Here is a 16,080-nt window from a genome sequence, read left to right on the forward strand (position 1 = left end):
TGTAGAAATGAGGTTGTAAAAGGAAAGACAGTCCATGGCAAGTAGGAAGAGGGCATGTAGTATGTGAGGAGGTGGCTGATGTTGGTAATAATCCATTTGGGGCTAGCCGGGCGGTGGTGGCGCACACCTTTAATCCCAGCACTCGGGAGGCAGAGCCAGGCGGATCTCTGTGAGTTCGAGGCCAGCCTGGGCTACCAAGTGAGTTCCAGGAAAGACGCAAAGCTACACAGAGAAACCCTGTCTCGAAAAACCAAAAAAAAAAAAAAAAAAAAAAATAATCCGTTTGGGGCAATGTGGGCCCTGGCTTAGAGGGTGACATGTGTATGTGAGAAGGCACAGTAAAGGAACTGAGGACATGACTGCTCTAAGATATGGTTAAGGGGAAAGTTTTGATTGTGAATAAGAGAAACAATATATCCAAAGGCATCTGGAGTTGTCCAGAGCCAAGAGGCTAGGGGGTGTTGGTGGTAGAAGTGAGAATAGCAAAGGTTGGGGCTTACCTCACCAATATAGAGAGAATAAAACAGTTATCTAGGAGGAGAGAAGTCTGGGGAGGTGAGAAGGGGTGGGAGACTAGCATGGATTTTAAAGTATATAACAAACAGATACTCCTGAGTAGGCACTGGAGGACCCTGGAGGCCTGCAACCACAGGTAGTCATGTCCCTTCTGCCAGAAGTAAGGGAAATGGCTCCTTTTGGCAGATGGGAACCTGTTTCTGAGGAATGCTGGCTTTTATCTATCCACCAGAAGACCTGCTATAGTCCAACTTGAGCTCATTTCTAGATATATGAGACTTCCTGAGACCTAACAACATGGAGGCACAGCCGCTGTCACTTCCGTGAACCCCCAGGTGCTCTCCAGTAATGTCCAGACAGCCCACCCTGCCCCACAGTGGATTAAAGACAATAATAGCCTCTGGGTTCCCCACAACACTCTGCAGAAGTCAGCAGAGAAGAGTTCTGGAAATACACACATCTTGTTAGTGTTGTCAGTTTCCTGGGGCTCCCTGAGGACTTCTCAAGTTGCTATTTCTCAGGCAGAACTATCTGCAAGGAAACTGTGATATGCAAATACTCCCCTGGGTACACAGATAATACATTGGGACACAGGAGGACTATGAGACATCTATTTATGTTTGGTTTTTATACTTAAGGTTTAAGACAAAGTAAGCAATAAAGTAAATGAGTGATTGCCAAGAGTGCATGTCTATCATTTATGCAGAAATAGCCCAGTTTTTGAGTTCAAACTATTTTCCTTGTGGAAATGTATAAAATACCCTGCGGTGGGGGGTGTCTATGGATTTAGGGACACCTGAGTTTATTGTCTCGCACTAGTGTTTTCCTAGATATGTCAACGTAGGCATCATAGACTCGAGTTTCTCTTTCTGTGTCTAAAGTTCAACCACATTGGTTTGCTGTGATTGTAAGTAACATGCATAACACTTATCAGATAGTTCAAGCTCTCGGTAAGACCCCAGACACTGATCATAAATATCATTGTGGATATTTCCACTCAGAGATGCTTGGGAGACTGTCTTCTCTCCAGAAGTACCCATCAGACCCAGCCAAACTGAAGCACTGCAAGGGTGAAGGGATGCTGTGTAATCACTTATGTGAAGGTGTCGTGTTAGAGAGCAGGCTGAATTCAGGGCCTCTTACTTCCAGGCAGGATCCTTGGTTTCCAGGCAACAGTGTAATCCTATATAAACCCAATGTCTTCATCCTTTGGAATTCAAATCAATGAAATGCTGAAAACTCAGTTGTCAGATTACTTAGCGAATTTGGCTTAAGATTCCCTCCCAGAGTGTCTCCTACTTGTGGTCCTGTTAATTACTCTTGTGCTCGAAACCAAAGCAGGTCCACCAGAGCAGGAGGCTTCACGCCTTTCAGGTGGCCCTTTTACTGTGATCTTCTCAGGACAGTAGTGACACCATGTTGGACCTGCCTCCCACACACACTCTCCATCTCCCAGGCGTGCATGCCAAGCCAGAGGAACCCAAGTCATATTTCCAACTTAAAGGAAACCATTTTTAAAATTTAAATTTATTTTACGTCGTAACGGCAGTTTCCCCCCCTCCTACTTCCCCTCTGCCCCTCCCCCACCACACCCACACCTCCTGTGTTTCTGTTCAGAAAGGCGCAGGCCTCCCATGGGTGTCTACAAAACATGGTGTATCAAGTTGGGGTAAGACTAAGCACCTCAAGGGATCCATTTTTAAAAGATTATTACTAGAATACAAGTATTTTTTCCCCTTACATTTGGTTAAATGTTTAAAAGGTCATCAACTTCAAAATTCCCAAATTGGAAAAGTCTTATTTGAGGAGCCCAGTTTGAGAATCACTAGCCATTTTAGTTTTTCTTTACGGCTGTGAGGAGTTCCTTTGCTCATTTTTGAAGATTATTTACACCCAATCAGCTCTGTCTACTGGGTCCCTGTCCTGGTGCATATTTTCCATGGGAGCCATTTTGGATCTCATGTTGCTTCATCTTTATGCTGATTCTCCTTAACATTGGAATGACAGAAATGCTGGAAAATTCATTGATTTCTGTCAATAGATTCGTCAAAATCTTGTCCCCTAGGATGAAACTACTGTAAATGGAGTGGTGTCTGCATGCTGAGCATACTGCTCTATCTCTAAACATCTTAGAACACACAGTAGGCACTCAGTAAATAGCAAATGAGTCCATTAACTTGAAATTAAACTCTACTTGTGTTCTTGAAACTCAGACAGATCAAAGCCAGATACTTGGCCCAAATGTCAAAGGAATGATGCCAGCCTAGTTTCTGGTGGTCCTGGTTTACTCTCAACATTTTTGTTTTTCAAGCTCATTCCAAAATGGACCTTAAACAGAGTAGGGCTTTTCTAGCCCCCAATACCAAACTCATCCATATACTCACTAACCATCACATAGTTCCAAAGGCCTAAGGACCACAGGGTCAGTTTTATCACAGCGGTTTCTAGGTACCAATTGTTGTATATTAGTTACTTTCTTTTTTTCTGTGATTTTTAAAAAACAAAACAAAACATGGCAAATCTCTGACAAAGGCAACTTAAGTGAGGATGGGTTTGTTTTGGCTCACAGTTGCAGAGGTATACAGTTCATCAAAGCAGGCAAGACACAGCAGCATGTAGGAAAGGCATGTTGACAGGAGGCTGAGGCTGGCTGCTCACACCGCGTCCATCTTAGGGAGCAGAGGGTGAGCAAAAAGTGTGACCAGACTATAAATCCTCAAGGCCAGCCCCACCCCCCCAGTTACCCAGTTCCTCCAGGGAGGTGCCACTTCTCAAAGATCCCACTGCCTCCACAAAAAAATGCCACCGGCTGAGGACCAAGTAGTCAACTCTTAAGAACCTCAGAGAGACATTTAGCATTCCAACTCTAACAGTGAATGACAGCAACAAGTGTGAGGCATCATGTTGAAGTAAAGCATCTTCTAAACTTAGATAGAAGGGATGAGTGTGCATCCTGTGAATAACCTAACCCCACTGACTTGTATGTAAACTTTACATGCATGGATTATGTAGGATGTGAATGCTATATTACTACAGCTGATATTCGAAGTGTCAGATGGTGCCGTTGACTTTGAGTTTTGGTGTGGTCTTCTGTGACACAGTGCTCATCACACAGCCTAACTCAAAGAGCAGGCAAAATATTAAAGGAGAGATTGATTGCATGACGTGAAACTCCTGGTAAAGTAATGGACACAGTAAACACTGAGAAATAGATGGTGAGCATTGTTGGCCTTTGCTTACAAGAGACCTCTGCTTTGCCCATCCTGAACTGTGGCTTCACTGTTTGCTTTTAGTCAAAATGGGCTGGAATAAGCTACAGGGGTGACCCGCACACACATACCCTTTGCATGTACTCTAGTGAGATCACACACTTAGGGCTCTGATATCTGTTATTTATTTTTTAACTAATATAACCGAGACCTTGTTCAAGATGTGCTTATGAAAAATTACCCTTTTAATGGTGGAGCATTTAATGAGAAACTGGATTTTCTACTGCATAAGTGCCCTTCATACAAATTAGCTTGGCCCTGGGTCCTGATCTAAATTGGGCTCCCTACTTTCCTCTAAATGGCCTAATATTTTCTTATTAATCCCTGCCCTTTCCACCTGCCCTGGCTCTGCCTCCTCATGTGAATCTCTCCTCAGCAGCAGGCTGTGCCCTGACACATGTTTCTTCAGGCTCTTTGTATCTGACCAAGGGCAGGTTTTGGACATGACTAGTTTTCTAGAAACTATTTATTCCATATTCAACCGCCCTGCATGTCCCAAGGGAGTTTTTTTTTTTCAGTGCCAGTGTGTTTATATTTAGGAACAATGGATTTGGGCCAGGTGAGTTCTGGTGTAAGGTAAAATTGGGGATTCAAAGGGAAGTTGGATAGATGAAAAGCAATTAATCACCGTTGTTAAGAACAGGCTTGCAACACAATGTGTGCCAACCCAAATCCAGGCATTGGCATTGGGCAAATGTGTGCAGGTCCTTCTAAGTGAGAATGGGTGGGTTTCTCGGATCTTCCCTCCAGTGTGGGTCTGTATAAGGATGCCTGCCTTCTTCAGGGTTAGTCGGGTGGGATGTAATGTGCTTCTAGTAAGTGCTTCCTGCTATCACTGTTGCAGTTGCACTTGAAGGCAGTCCAAATAGTGAAAGGAGTGTTATTGGTTGCATAGAACAGCTCCATAGTTGATTATAGGAGATAAAGTAATAATCTTCCCAAGAACTCTTAGACCAAGACATAGTCGGCTGTCATCAAACTTAGCACAGCAGACAGGGTTAGAGAAAGCCTGTGTATCTTAGGCCAACTTGCTTAAATACATACCCAAAATATAGTGACAGATATTCTCAGCTCTAACCTCTGCCAGCTCTCTCCATTGAACTCTGATGTTTAATTATTCCATTCCTTTTATATATATCTGTATTCCTAATATATATCATATAAATATTCATATTTTATATTTATATTTTTCACATTTATATATTTTTATATTCCTGACTATGTGTCTTTATATCATTTGCTTTCAGAACAATCTTATCCAAGCTATTGATAGAGTAGGAGTCACAGAATTCACTGATAAAATGACTACTAGGAGTCGGAAACCACAGGTTCAGACTCCTCCCTACAGCCATCCCTTCTCCCCCATATGGTATCTCCAAGTGCTGCTTTTATTGGTCTGGTCACGGAGTGGCAGCTACTATTTACAGAAAGATTGCTCTGTATTACACTCATACTGTCTCCTTTAAATTACTATTGGCACTCTATAAGGTAGCGGCTCCTTTACTGCCCTTCCATAGACAGAAAATGAAGTTTAGTTGACGCACTGTGGCAACCTTTTTACACACTTGCCATGTGCTGTACATTTTTATTTGCAGTCACAAAAAACTTAGGTTTCTAGGGGCACAGATTGTTTCTTCTTCATTTGTTGCCAACAAGTAATTGTATTTGGTACAGAGGAAATAATCATTAATGGATGGATGAGTAAATGCAAGGGATTAAAGTCAGGGTTTATAAAGAGAAAAGTGCTCTACTGTAGTTAGCTATTGTTGGGTTCTTCAGAACATTGTCAATCTCATACTATAGATGGAGGGAAATGGTCTGATTTATCTCTGAAGTCCTCAGCTCAGGTTTTGTGGTGATGAGGGGAGTCCTGAGAGAATAATCAGGAATTAGATAATAATCAGTGGTAAGCAGTAGAGGCCTGGGAGAACCTTGGTTTCTGTAGGTCCAGTGTCCAGATGCTTGAATAGGCTACCCTGAAGTGTGGTAAGTGTTTAAACTGCTATGTTGTCCTCTAATTTCTGACTCTGTGAACAAGCTACTGGATACTGTGTCCCTTCCTTTGGAATATGTCAATGGTTTGGCTTTTAAGGAATGGATATTAAGTTTATAATAAACATCTCTACATCTCCTTCTTTATGTGGGCATGCTTAAATTCCTGATTGATGTATATAGCGAAATATGTTAATAATTAATGAGAGCCTGTCACAAGGTACAAGTACTCAATACCGAATACTGTGATAGCCTATTTCCCTGCATACCTGACTAACCAGAAGCAATGTCATAAGGGCATTTTTTTTTATAATTGTTAAGTGTCATTACTTGATGCAAAGAAATTATTCTGGACTTTTACAATAAGGCAGTTCATGGAATCATGTGTAAGGAGGATCTTGGATCCTGGCCAAAGCATCACACAGAATTATAAATACTGGAAACTTGATGCTGATGCTATTCCATGCTTTTGGACATAAACTCTTAGTTGGTGATGACTGTTGGTTCAGTACCTATCATGTACCAAAAGTTACCCATATTATCTGATTTATTGCTCCCCTGGGGTGATTCTTTTTAAAGTTCTTTTTCTGGTCCATAAGCTGAGGGCTCAGAGAAATAAATTGCCTCAGTAATTAAATGGGTAGAGCCAGAGTTGGCATCTAAAGATATTATTTTATTTAATTATTTTTTTGACTTGACTTTCCTAGCGTGTAGGTGGAACCAGGAAGTAGGTCTCCGAATGGTAAGTTTTTCAAGCCAGCAGAGCTTCAAAATGCTTGTTTCTGAACCTCTGTTCCTTCATTTTCAGGTCAGGATCGCAGTGAAGCCACTTTGATAAAGAGGTTTAAAGGTGAAGGGGTCCGGTACAAAGCCAAACTGATTGGGATTGATGAAGTGTCCGCAGCTCGGGGAGACAAGTTATGTCAAGATTCCATGATGAAGCTCAAGGTACCGTACAAGCCTTTCTTTATGACTAGCTCTGGCTGGACATGAGTAAAGGAAACACCCACTCCCCAGTACTGTGCCAGACAACCTCATGGCTTGAGGGATTTGGCTCCGGGATGAATCACAGTTATTCTCTAGGAAGCAATTTCGGTGACTTAGAAACACTGACTGGACCCATACTTTATGGAGGTATTTAGTAGCCAGGCCTTGTTCATGCTGCTTGAGTGGATCATAGTTTCTTCTAGGTTAACTTCCTTGTGAAACTCCTGCAAAAATAAAACCACAAAAATGATCAAGTTCTGTAGTTCCTCACGTAGTTTGAATTTTTGTGATTTTAGTACTTAAAAAAAAAAATGTTTTCAGAGCTTGTCCTCTCAAGGCAGATGTGAAGGTACAAAGCTGATTTTATTCATTCTTGTCCTTGTTGAGAATCACCCCAAGCATTTTATAACAAAGGAAAGGCAGCCTCGCTGAAGTGATGTGCAGCTAGACACTACAAAGACAGCTTTGCATGGAAAACCAGAAAAAGAAGTTAGAAAAAACTTAAACCCAACAAGCAGTACACTCCTTTTCCAACAGCCTTAAAAACATACAAAAAAGAACTTGTTTCCCCAGATGTTGATTCCACATATCCTGTTAACTTTCTAAATGTGGTATAAAGTATTAGAAAAGCATGTGATCTAACAATAATCCTGCCGTAGGCATTTCACACATGCAAAATTTCATTTTTCTCAATATAAGTTTTAATTATAAAGTACTTTGAAAATACTGAAAAAATATAAGGACTAAAACTAAAATCATCCATAATCCCACAAAAATAGTGAAAGTTGATACATTTTGTGTTTGATCTTCAATTGTTTTACTTTTCTAACATCAACAATACACATATAATAAAAATGGATTTTAGTTTATATAGTTTCATGAGATAAAATAAAATAAAAGCGTGTGTGTGTGTGTGTGTGTGTGTGTGTGTGTGTGTGTGTGCTTTTTTTCATATCTTCAGACAGTCTATAAAACACTGTTAGGTCAGTGAGATATTTTTAAGTATAAGAAAAGGAAAAAATGCCCACATTCTGCCAAAGTGCCCAAAAGTATTTAAAGTACAGAAAATGGTTAATTACCAACTGTATCACCTTTTCCTTCTATGCCTGGTGAGTCACAGCTCTTATCGTTTGTCTGTGCTGTGCAGTGTTTCTGAGCACTTTACCATGCCTGGCAGGTATTATCTCCCAGTGGCAGGGCTTTAAATAGCAGGATGGTTTTTTTGTTTTTTTTTTAAACTACTTGATTTTCTATGTTCTGTATCCTGGTTTTTGCTATTTAAAATGTTATATAAACAAACTTTTTTTAAATTAGTGCATACTTAACTTAAGGTATATTAGAAAAGGGTATTAAAAACAATGAAATCAAGATTTCACACTTTCACCTTGGAAGAGGTTAGTGATTTTTTTTTTCAGATAATGAAGCCGTGTTATGAGATTTCAAGGCAGCTCAATAATGAGCCTTCTTTCTCTTCTAAATTCCAACCTGAATGATGAATAGGGAGGCAGTCAGGCAAGAAGATTCCCACGGCCTGCTTTGTGACTGATGAATGCTGGCCTAAAGGATGTAACTGGGAAACGGGGCCCCGGGCAGATCCTTGAACAACATAGGCTGTGACGTTTGGCTTGTAGGAGAATTCTCTGTTCTCCTCACCATTGTCTGGCCCCCAACCCAAGGAGAGCCCAGACTACATACATGAAATCAGAGTGCAGCCTATCTGATAGGACATGGCTGCATCCCAGAGAGACTGAGCCTCCTGTGTCCCTCTCTCACAGAACCACTCCCAACCATCCCAACAGAACTATGGTCAGGAACAGACATAAAAGCCCAGAGCTTGATTCTTACTGCTGTAATTGAAGCCTGGCAAATCAACAGAGATTTGCTCTGGACAGTGCTTCATTTAAAGACAGCAAAAATGCCACTCCTTAATCCTCCTTGTGCACAGACCTGGTCCGCACCCAGACCATTCCATCTGTGGAGGAGAGAGGAGTTCTGCATCCCCTTTCTCCAGCATCCAGAGAAGCTGTTCATCAGGTAGCAGCAACTGAGAGCATTATTGGCCAGCTGCCTTCATACAAGCACCGGGGGTTTAAGTGGGTGTGAAGTAGCAGTTTGCTCTGCTCCTACGAGTTTATCCTGGGAATTAACACTAGGCCATGCTAGCTGGACCAGATCTAGCTATGGGTGGCAGTGTGTGTGTGTGTGTGTGTGTGTGTGTGTGTGTGTGTGTGTGTCCTGTAGTGAAACATTCCATCTGTCATCCCTTATAATCCTGAGGTCCCAAGGCCCAGGGAGTTTGTCCTGCTATAACACACTCCTGTCGAATGCACTGAACACTGTTGAGGGGTTCTTCATTTCCAGACGATTGTGTTTCATTATTTGCAAGTTGCTGAGAAGAATGTTGACATTTCAGCTCCCAGTGGTTTTTCTGTAAGAAGCACAGAAACATAAATGATCGATTCTGCATTTGGCCACCTGCCCAGGAAAGAGAGAAGTACAAAATTCCTTTTAGCTTTGAAAAAAGGCCCACTCACTCCTATTAGACCATATGAGAACTGGGGGGGGGGGGGAGAAAGAAAGAAAAGATTCCCTTTGTTAGACTGAAGCTGATATATCACCCATTAGAGAATTTTCTCCTGCATTGCAGAGGTTCTGGACAATCTCTGTGTGTGAATCTGAGGAGTCCACTGTCTACTCACTGCCAGACCATCACTGCATTTCAACTTAGAGTCCGTGGGGCATGTTCACATACATCAGCTAAAGATGGTTTCTCTGTTTTGTAACTATAAATGTAGGTTCAGAGAAGTTAAAGTATTTCTTACACACTCTGTCCCAGAACTCAAAACTAGACCTCCAGATGCCCAGTGGTTAATGAGTAATAGTTTAGCACTCAGTTGTATCATGTTCTGTCTGGAGGATTAATTTATCTTTTCTCAGCTTGATTTTATTCTTCTACCTCTAAGGTACTCCCCAGTAGCCATATGTCTATGACTTTTAAAGAAGTCACCTTTTAGAGTCCTTGGGTAGAATAATGATGATTGAAACTATGGACCAGATGAGTCCCAAAGATAGAGCCTGGAGAACCAAGAACAGAATCATAAGTGTATCAGAAATAGAACTTACACTTGGGGAAACAGAACTATCATGAAGTCCTTTGTCCAGAATCAGGAGTATAATCAGATATTGTAAGGTGAAGATGATTTCCCATACCCAAAGTAGAGATAATCACACAATTTCATAAGCAGGTCCCCTCCTTCTACCTCTGGCTATACTGAGAGGTCTCCACCACCAGTTATTCCCCAAGTGAATCCTGGGAGCACCATATTCTGAGAGCAGCACAAAGCACTATGACCTCCTAGAGCTGTGAAGTCAATATTATTTCAGATTTGTCTATGCCTGAAGCCCAGTGTCACTACTGCTGGGAGCTGAGCCTCATCGTAAGCAGTGATGTAGGAATGGAGACCTTGAGATGCCTAATGCTGAGTGAACAGCAGCCCAGAACATGTGGAAATCTATGAAATGACTTTACCTGCCAACTGTGCTCTAGTCTAACGTCCATATTCACCTGTAATTGCCACCACAAAGTCTGACTTTAAAAAGTAAACTGTCTTACTCATAACTTGAATCACATAACCCTAGAGTGAATAGTACAGACTCATTTAGTGGCCATCTGATGAGCACCTGCTGCCCCCACCATTAGGGACAGAGGAAGGTCCTAAGCTCTAGGGCTAGACCAGAGAACAAAGTGACATGTCTACGTTCCATGAGCTTTACCTTCTTGTGGGTTCATATATGTATCTTCAGTTTATAAACTATCTGGGCATGTGGGAAATAATGAATGTATTTAGTATGTGTTTTAACCCCAAGTACAAGAATGACAAGGGAAGGATAATATAAATGGTTTTCAGTAACTATTACAAATGCCATGCATAAATTATTATAATTTTTGCCATGGTTTTGCCAAGAAAAGGTAGGGGTGAAAGAGGTAAGGTGGGGTCTAGCATATCTTTGCTTCTTTCTAATGTCTAGAATTCATTCATGCAAAAATATTTCATGGGGTATAAAAACTAAATCTTTGATACTATGCTGAGTAACTTACTTCATTTAAAAGATTAAATCCACATTAAATATAAAAACCTAACAGAGATGTTAATGAGAGTCATATTGTTTCCATCTCAAGTAGTCTATCCCAACTCTGAGACATGTATTGCAGCATAAAGGAGACATTCCTTGTATTGGATGGCTAGGTATATCTTTGCTCCATGAGAGACCAGCCAAGACCACTATTACCCTAAAACATAGAGGAGATGTGAGAATATGATGTAGAGACCCATGGAAGGGCAAAGGAAGGCTGTGTGTGATTGGTGGCTCTAGCTCATGCTATCTGACATGCCTTTGGACCAGAGGGGATTTTCAAATGAAAACACTTAAGTAAAAACATTGTTCTTCTTTTCAACAGGGTGTTGTTGCTGGAGCTCGTTCCAAAGGAGAACACAAACAGAAAATCTTTTTAACCATCTCCTTTGGAGGAATCAAAATCTTTGATGAGAAGACAGGGGTAAGTGAAAGAGTCACACAACAATATGAAATTGAATCCATTGACAGATGGGCCACTAAAAAGCCTCTTTTCTCCAGGCAGGAATATCAAACAGGCATAAAAACATATAAAGCAACTGACAAACTTGATCAACTATGATCGTCCATCAAAGCAAGTCTCTTGCGTGACTTGGCCACAGCATTACTGCACCATGCTTCTTATACTGTAATTGTGGTCTAAGTGTCACACTATCCCAGTCATCTAATGGGAGATTGATGAACTCCAAAGAGTGGTGGTGGCCATGTGGCAGTTTGCATTAAATTTTTGTGTGCATTGGTAACTTCAGTGACATGCACTTGAGGGAGACACATGCTGGTTTTGAACTTGGTCAAAGCCTCAGACTCACCAGTTTAACTTGACATACATTGCAGTTGCTGTTATGGAATGAAAAAAATAGAAATCTTAATCTAAAAATGAAAAAAAGGAAAAAGGAAAGAAAGAAAAGATGGAAAGAAACCATCACTTTTTAACAAGGAACAGTGAGAGCTAGCATCATTATTAAACCCACCAAAGAAAGGGGTTTGTGTTATCATCAAGCTCACAACTGCACCAAACTCCCAACTCATCCCCAGAGCTCACACAACACTGTTGGTCTTGGTCATTGAGAATAAGGAAAAACAGACAAGCATTCTGTGACCTCATGCCTGAGAAAGTCAGAGTGGTTTTTCCTTTTATTCACTCAGTGTTTCACAATTTATAAAACACCTCCATATGTATCACCTCCTTTGAACTTTGCAAAGATAATGCACCAGGCAATTTATAAGCAATATTCCAACCATCCATATTATTTGGCCTTGATTGTGTTGTGTTATTATTGTCTCTTGCTTGTTCTGGCTAGTAACACAAAGGTGAAAAGATGATAATTCAGGAGTTAAAATGTGTTTTCTTGAAGAAAAATGCTGTAGGAAAATTACATCTAAATAAAGAGAAGTAGATGAGATATTGGTCATAAACACATTCACAACCAGCAGAGGGTGGGAATGAATCAAACAGCCAATGAATTAACAAAATATAGTTGTCTGTAGAGTAGAATGCTAGAGTGCCTAAACCTGCCAGGAAATCTGCAAGGGCTGCAAATGGATGAACCTTGAAGAAAACACTGAATAGAATAAGCTAGGTACAAAATGACAAATGCAGTGGGATTCCATCTGAATGAGGAATCTTCAAAATCCTGGAACCAGAGATGTACTGATGACTGGCAAGGACGAGAGAGAAGGAAGATAGGAATTGTTTTTAATAGCATGGGGGTTTGGTTTGAAAGTGATCTAGAAAGTAGGTGACAGTGGTTATTGAAAAAAATGTATGAATGGGGTGTAGAGAAATGGCTCAGCAGACAAGAATACATACTGATCTTGCAGAGACCCGAGTTCAGGTCCCAGCACCCATGTCTCAACTGGTGCCTCTAACTTCAGCTCCCAGAGATCTGACACCCTCTCCTGGCCTCCGTAAGCACTACACACACATACATATACATATGCGTGCTCACGCTCACACACACACACAGTAAATAAATATAAGTCTTTTAAAAGTATGAATGTACTTAATGACACTGGACTATATACTTTAAAAGAGTTCATGTAAATTTTGTTTTAACACAATATATATTTTAACACAATAAAAATAATAACTAGTAATAAAAACATGCACTTATCCAGTGCCTCCTACATATTAAATTATGCTAGTTATTTTACATGCATTATTCAGTTTCATCCTTACAAACATGGAATAATTCTAACTACTATTTTCCAAGTCTGTAGTAAAACACTGGAGACAAGCTGACTTTATAAAGAAGAGGGGCTTATTTAGCTATAGTTATTGAAGTTTAAAGTCATACCTACAGCATTGGCTTAGCTGTGGTGAAGACCCTGGACTGTCTTGTGTCCCGGCAGTGTGAGGATACCTGAGAGCAAGAGATCACATGTAGAAAGAGGGAGACAACAGGACACTGGGATCCCACAACTCCTTCTGAGGGTATAACCACAGTTGAAGAAAGATTAGCTAGGAGTAGCTCCCCCATAGAAGTTCACACCATTTCTGACATTGCTATCCTAAAGACTAAACTTCCAACACCTGAACCTAGGAGGACCCAAGGGTTCAAAGCATAACCAAACCCAAGCAGTACTTCATCCAGTGTGTGTTGTGTTCCAGGTACCCTCAACCTTTTAGAAGTTCCAGGTTATATAACCAACCTATCCAAGAGCTAGGTGGCACCATCATCCCTGAGTCACAGCTGTAGATGTCAAGGACAAAACATTGGGCACAACTTTCAAAAAATGAGGAGTGGCGGGGGACCAGTTAGAGCTCATGTATTTTGACAAGCATTTGCTTGGCCGAGTGCCTGTTACATCTTAGGCTTACTGATTGTCCTTATTTTACCTGTTGGCTTGTTTGTTTTTGTTTTGTTTGTATGTTTTTTGAATACGTCAGTCAGATGTATCTTCTGTGGCCAGGAGGCTCCAGAAACAGCAAAGCAAACAAAAAGTTTACTACATTAGCAAGTCCTAGAAAGGAAGCATAACATACCACAAAGGGCCACATGGGGAAGACACAAGGGCAGCCAAAGACCAGAAGGGAGCAGTGGAAGGGCCTCTGAGACCTTACACCGTGGTCCTTACTGAGTTCCCACAGGAAGTGCAATGCAGGGCAAGGGGACAGTTTGGAACTGCCGATTGTGAATTATTTCCTCTGGCTCTCAGCCATGAGTGTGGTGGCTCTTGAGGGATTAAAGCAGAGCAGATTTTCTTCTGTGGGATAGGGATTGAAGAGAATGAATGCCTGCCTCTGGACTGAAGTGTTTATCTAAATTCTTCTATTACCAATAAAACCTTGGGAGTCAAATATCGGGATAAAAGCCTGATAGAGCAAGAAAGCAGTGGAGGAACGATCAGCTGACCCTCTCTCTCCACATTTTTCAGATCAAAAACCCTGAGAATCTCTCCAAGCCCCTCCCTCTTCCTTCCTTTGCCTCTCTATCTTCTGTTGGGTCCTCCAAAATCTCTATGGCTAATTCCAGTCGGCTAGTTATTGACTCCACCTTCTGATTCAAGGTTAACTTTATTATCAGTCTTGAAGTGTCACAGTGTGATCAAATATCCCACAACACTGGATTGGTCAGTTTGCCTTTCACTCAACTGCATCGTCCTTGCTGGACTCTGCTCTTTCTAAGGGCAGTGCTTCCCCAGCCAGAAAGGCCTTGGACTATCTCAAAACAGCATGATATATGGAAAACTAAAAAGTATTTACAAGGCAGTGTTCAGGAGTCAGGATATAGATTTAACCCTGGATTACCCTGAATAGAAAATCAATACAATTTACCTCTGTATTATTGGAAAATATGGGACTGTCTGCTGATGCCTTTGTGAAAGAGAGTTTAGGATGATGGCCCAGGAGTCAGTAGAGAACAGACACGAATTCAGCAGGACTCAGAGCCCAGTGTAAGCCTCCACTGCCATCTTCAAACTGTGCTTTCAGAACTTGAAAAACATTATATGTTTGGATATCTGTGCTCATCCTGGAATCTCACATTAAAAACAATTGAAAAGATATTGACAAATCAGTGTCTAGCTTGGTGATCAGGACCAGGTATCAGGGTGGGGACTAGGGGACTGGGAACTAGGCTGGCCAAGTCTTCTTAGCATACATTTGACCTCTGAGATCCTGTAGCACAGTAAGTAGAGAACTTCAGGTATGCACAGACTTAGAGAACATCTCTGCCCTTCAGCACTCTATGGACGCCAAATAATTGGGTGGAGCATCAAATGATTTATGCAAATGATTTAGATGCCCCAATAGTATGATGTCATTTCTAGTTCCTTCCAACTTCCAGCTCTGTCTACTACCATGACAACCAGCGTGTTCAAAGGGACAGAGGCAGAAGCAGGAGCCTGCAGTATCTGGTATTTTTTCTTGCTTGGTGACCATGTTTTGGGCTTTGCTGCTACTGCTCCTCTATGCCATTCCCCTCCATCAAATAGACTATACCCAGGTAGATATCTAATACCTTAAATGCTTACCAATGAAGAGAGATAGTTCACATTCTTAACTTTTGTATGCCTCCTCTAACATCAAACTGTGCAGCAGTATTTTTTTTAACCTTTATATAAGAAAACAGTAAAATAATTATATCAGCCCCAAAGCAATTGACTTGGTGGAGAGAAAATGTCCTATCATTGGTGGAAAATCAGAAAAGGAGGCAGAGCTGAGTGTTTGCTCTCCAGCTTAGCCTGATGCAGTTCTATATGGTTACTGGGCCCCTGGTGCATTCAGCTTCTACAGACTTCCCATCTTAATACACCACAACACAGGTCCTGGAAAAATAGTCAAAAGAATTCAGGTTTTATTGTTGTTGTTGGTGGTGGTGGTGGTAGTAATAGTAGTAGATTTATTGATTTTTCTTTATGTATGTTTTGCCTGCATGTATGTCTGTGTAATAGATGCTCACAAGGTCAGAAGAGGGCATCACATCTCCTGAAAGTGAAGCTTTAAATTATTGTAACCCACTATGTGGGTGCTGGGAATCAAACCCAGGTCCTCTGCAAAATCAACATGTTCTCTTAACTGCTGAGCCATCTCTGCAGCCCAGGGCTGAGTTCATTTAAATCTGAAGTATGAGTGATAAAACTGCAAAAAAACTGTCCAGTGGAAGCAACCAACTTGTCCTGTATGACCTTGAGAATGAAAAGAGGGCTCTTTGCTAGAAGTTTCTAAAAGGCCATTTTA

At 41.2% G+C, this 16,080-nt stretch overlaps 1 protein-coding gene across 8 annotated transcripts in view; it reads left to right on the forward strand.

Annotated features, from left to right (window-relative positions):
• Nucleotides 1-16,080, forward strand: part of Dab1 (DAB adaptor protein 1) — a 1,137,674-nt gene that overhangs the window by 994,471 nt on the left and 127,123 nt on the right. For all 8 annotated transcript variants that reach the window (XM_042271518.2, XM_076564631.1, XM_076564630.1 and 5 more), the window contains 2 exons: nt 6,586-6,725; nt 11,224-11,322. In XM_042271518.2, the coding sequence (XP_042127452.1) occupies nt 6,586-6,725; nt 11,224-11,322 (239 nt within the window). The remainder of the gene's footprint in view (nt 1-6,585; nt 6,726-11,223; nt 11,323-16,080) is intronic.

This window comes from Peromyscus maniculatus, chromosome 2 (assembly GCF_049852395.1).
Source record: "Peromyscus maniculatus bairdii isolate BWxNUB_F1_BW_parent chromosome 2, HU_Pman_BW_mat_3.1, whole genome shotgun sequence".
NCBI lineage: Eukaryota > Metazoa > Chordata > Mammalia > Rodentia > Cricetidae > Peromyscus > Peromyscus maniculatus.